Source organism: Austrofundulus limnaeus, unplaced genomic scaffold (genome assembly GCF_001266775.1).
Source record: "Austrofundulus limnaeus strain Quisiro unplaced genomic scaffold, Austrofundulus_limnaeus-1.0 Scaffold1219, whole genome shotgun sequence".
In the NCBI taxonomy this organism is placed as follows: Eukaryota; Metazoa; Chordata; class Actinopteri; order Cyprinodontiformes; family Rivulidae; genus Austrofundulus; species Austrofundulus limnaeus.
The window spans coordinates 52,174-53,543 of record NW_013953621.1 but is presented as its reverse complement, the minus strand read 5'-3'; the positions used below and the strand labels follow the sequence as shown (position 1 = coordinate 53,543).

The window sequence follows — 1,370 nt, the reverse complement described above, 5'->3', positions numbered from 1 at the left end:
AAAACTTTATCTGTTGTATATTTTAATTTTACCAAGAGCAGTGATCCTTTATGGTTCCCAAAGTTGTGGTCAGGACCACTCTGTGGGTCATGAAACGTTAAATGAGGGTCACTAAATGATTTCCAGACAATAATTTAAATGCAAATAAATTGCAAAATGAGTATTTTCACCATAATTATTGCACAAAAAAATCAAATGAATAAAACTAGTATCATAATTGTCATGTTTAACAGAGTTATTATCAAAATTTGCAAACCAGAAATATGGGGTCACCAGTTTCTGCAACTCTTATTTTGCTAAAAAGTTAAAAAAGCTAAAAAAGCAGGTTGTGAGAAGTGATGAGTGTAACTGAGATGGGAGTAAAACTCGCACCACATGGTCAGAATCATGGTAAAATGTAAGATTTGTCAGTAATTCCACCTCTGATACATTATTTCACCACCAGAACACACAATCAGCCTGTCCACAGACGTTTATCTCCTGATTGTTAAAGTTACAAGTCTTTTTTTTATATAAGTCCTGGTTTGCAGTGAGACTGTACCTGGGTTAGAGGTGCAGCAGAAAACTTTCAATAAGAGTACAGAGAGAGAAAAAGACTATTCTGCTTTTTATATTATGTAATAAATAATAAAACTTTTTTTCATATATTTAAAGTAGAAAAAGAAGCTGAGCCTGGCTGATACAGAAGCAGGACAGCTGTTAATAAACAGTTAGATATTTCTCAGTTTGAGAGGAAAACATTCAGTCTGTTCTCTGCAGTTTGACGCTGAGGGTCTGCAGGAAAAAGCACGATGTGTGTTTGACCTGAGGAGGAGCTGAGGTTAGGCTGGACTTGTTCACCGTTGGACAACAAACTAACCAGACACTCTGACAGGTTCCTGAAGTCTTTCCTTTCCCTCCAGCCAAACAATGAATCTGTCTGCAGAACAGCAGCCCAGAAACCAGGCGTCAGATGTTGACGTGRAACGAGCCCCAGCGCTCCTCGTTGCCGTTCTTGGCCGCCGCCACGGTCGGCGTCTCGTCCCCGACGTCTCCGTCCGGCCGCTCCCCGGTGGGCGTGGCCCCCGGCTCCGGGTAGAACTCGTCGTCTTCGTCGAAGAAGCCGTTCTCCATCATGCTGAGGCTGGAGGCGGAGCTTAGGTCGTGGCAGCTGCCCTTGTACTCCTGGATGGACTCGTGGAGCGACCACAGCTGGCACAGCAGAGACATGTCCTGCTGACGGAGTCCCACCTGGAGGCACACAATAAACTTATCTGTGAGTTGTCATAACGACATGAGGATTACCGTATTTATTCACGTATAATACGACCTCACGTATAATACCATCTCATGTATAATACGATCTCATGTATAATACGATCTCATGTATA

At 42.7% G+C, this 1,370-nt stretch overlaps 1 protein-coding gene across 1 annotated transcript in view; it reads right to left on the bottom strand.

Moving 5' to 3' along the window:
- Nucleotides 1-211: 211 nt before the first annotated feature.
- Nucleotides 212-1,370, bottom strand: part of fam89a (family with sequence similarity 89 member A) — a 6,401-nt gene continuing 5,242 nt past the window's right edge. Inside the window, exon 2 of the mRNA XM_014031296.1 lies at nucleotides 212-1,230. Coding sequence (XP_013886750.1) covers nucleotides 949-1,230 — 282 coding nt within the window. The 3' untranslated portion in view covers nucleotides 212-948. The remainder of the gene's footprint in view (nucleotides 1,231-1,370) is intronic.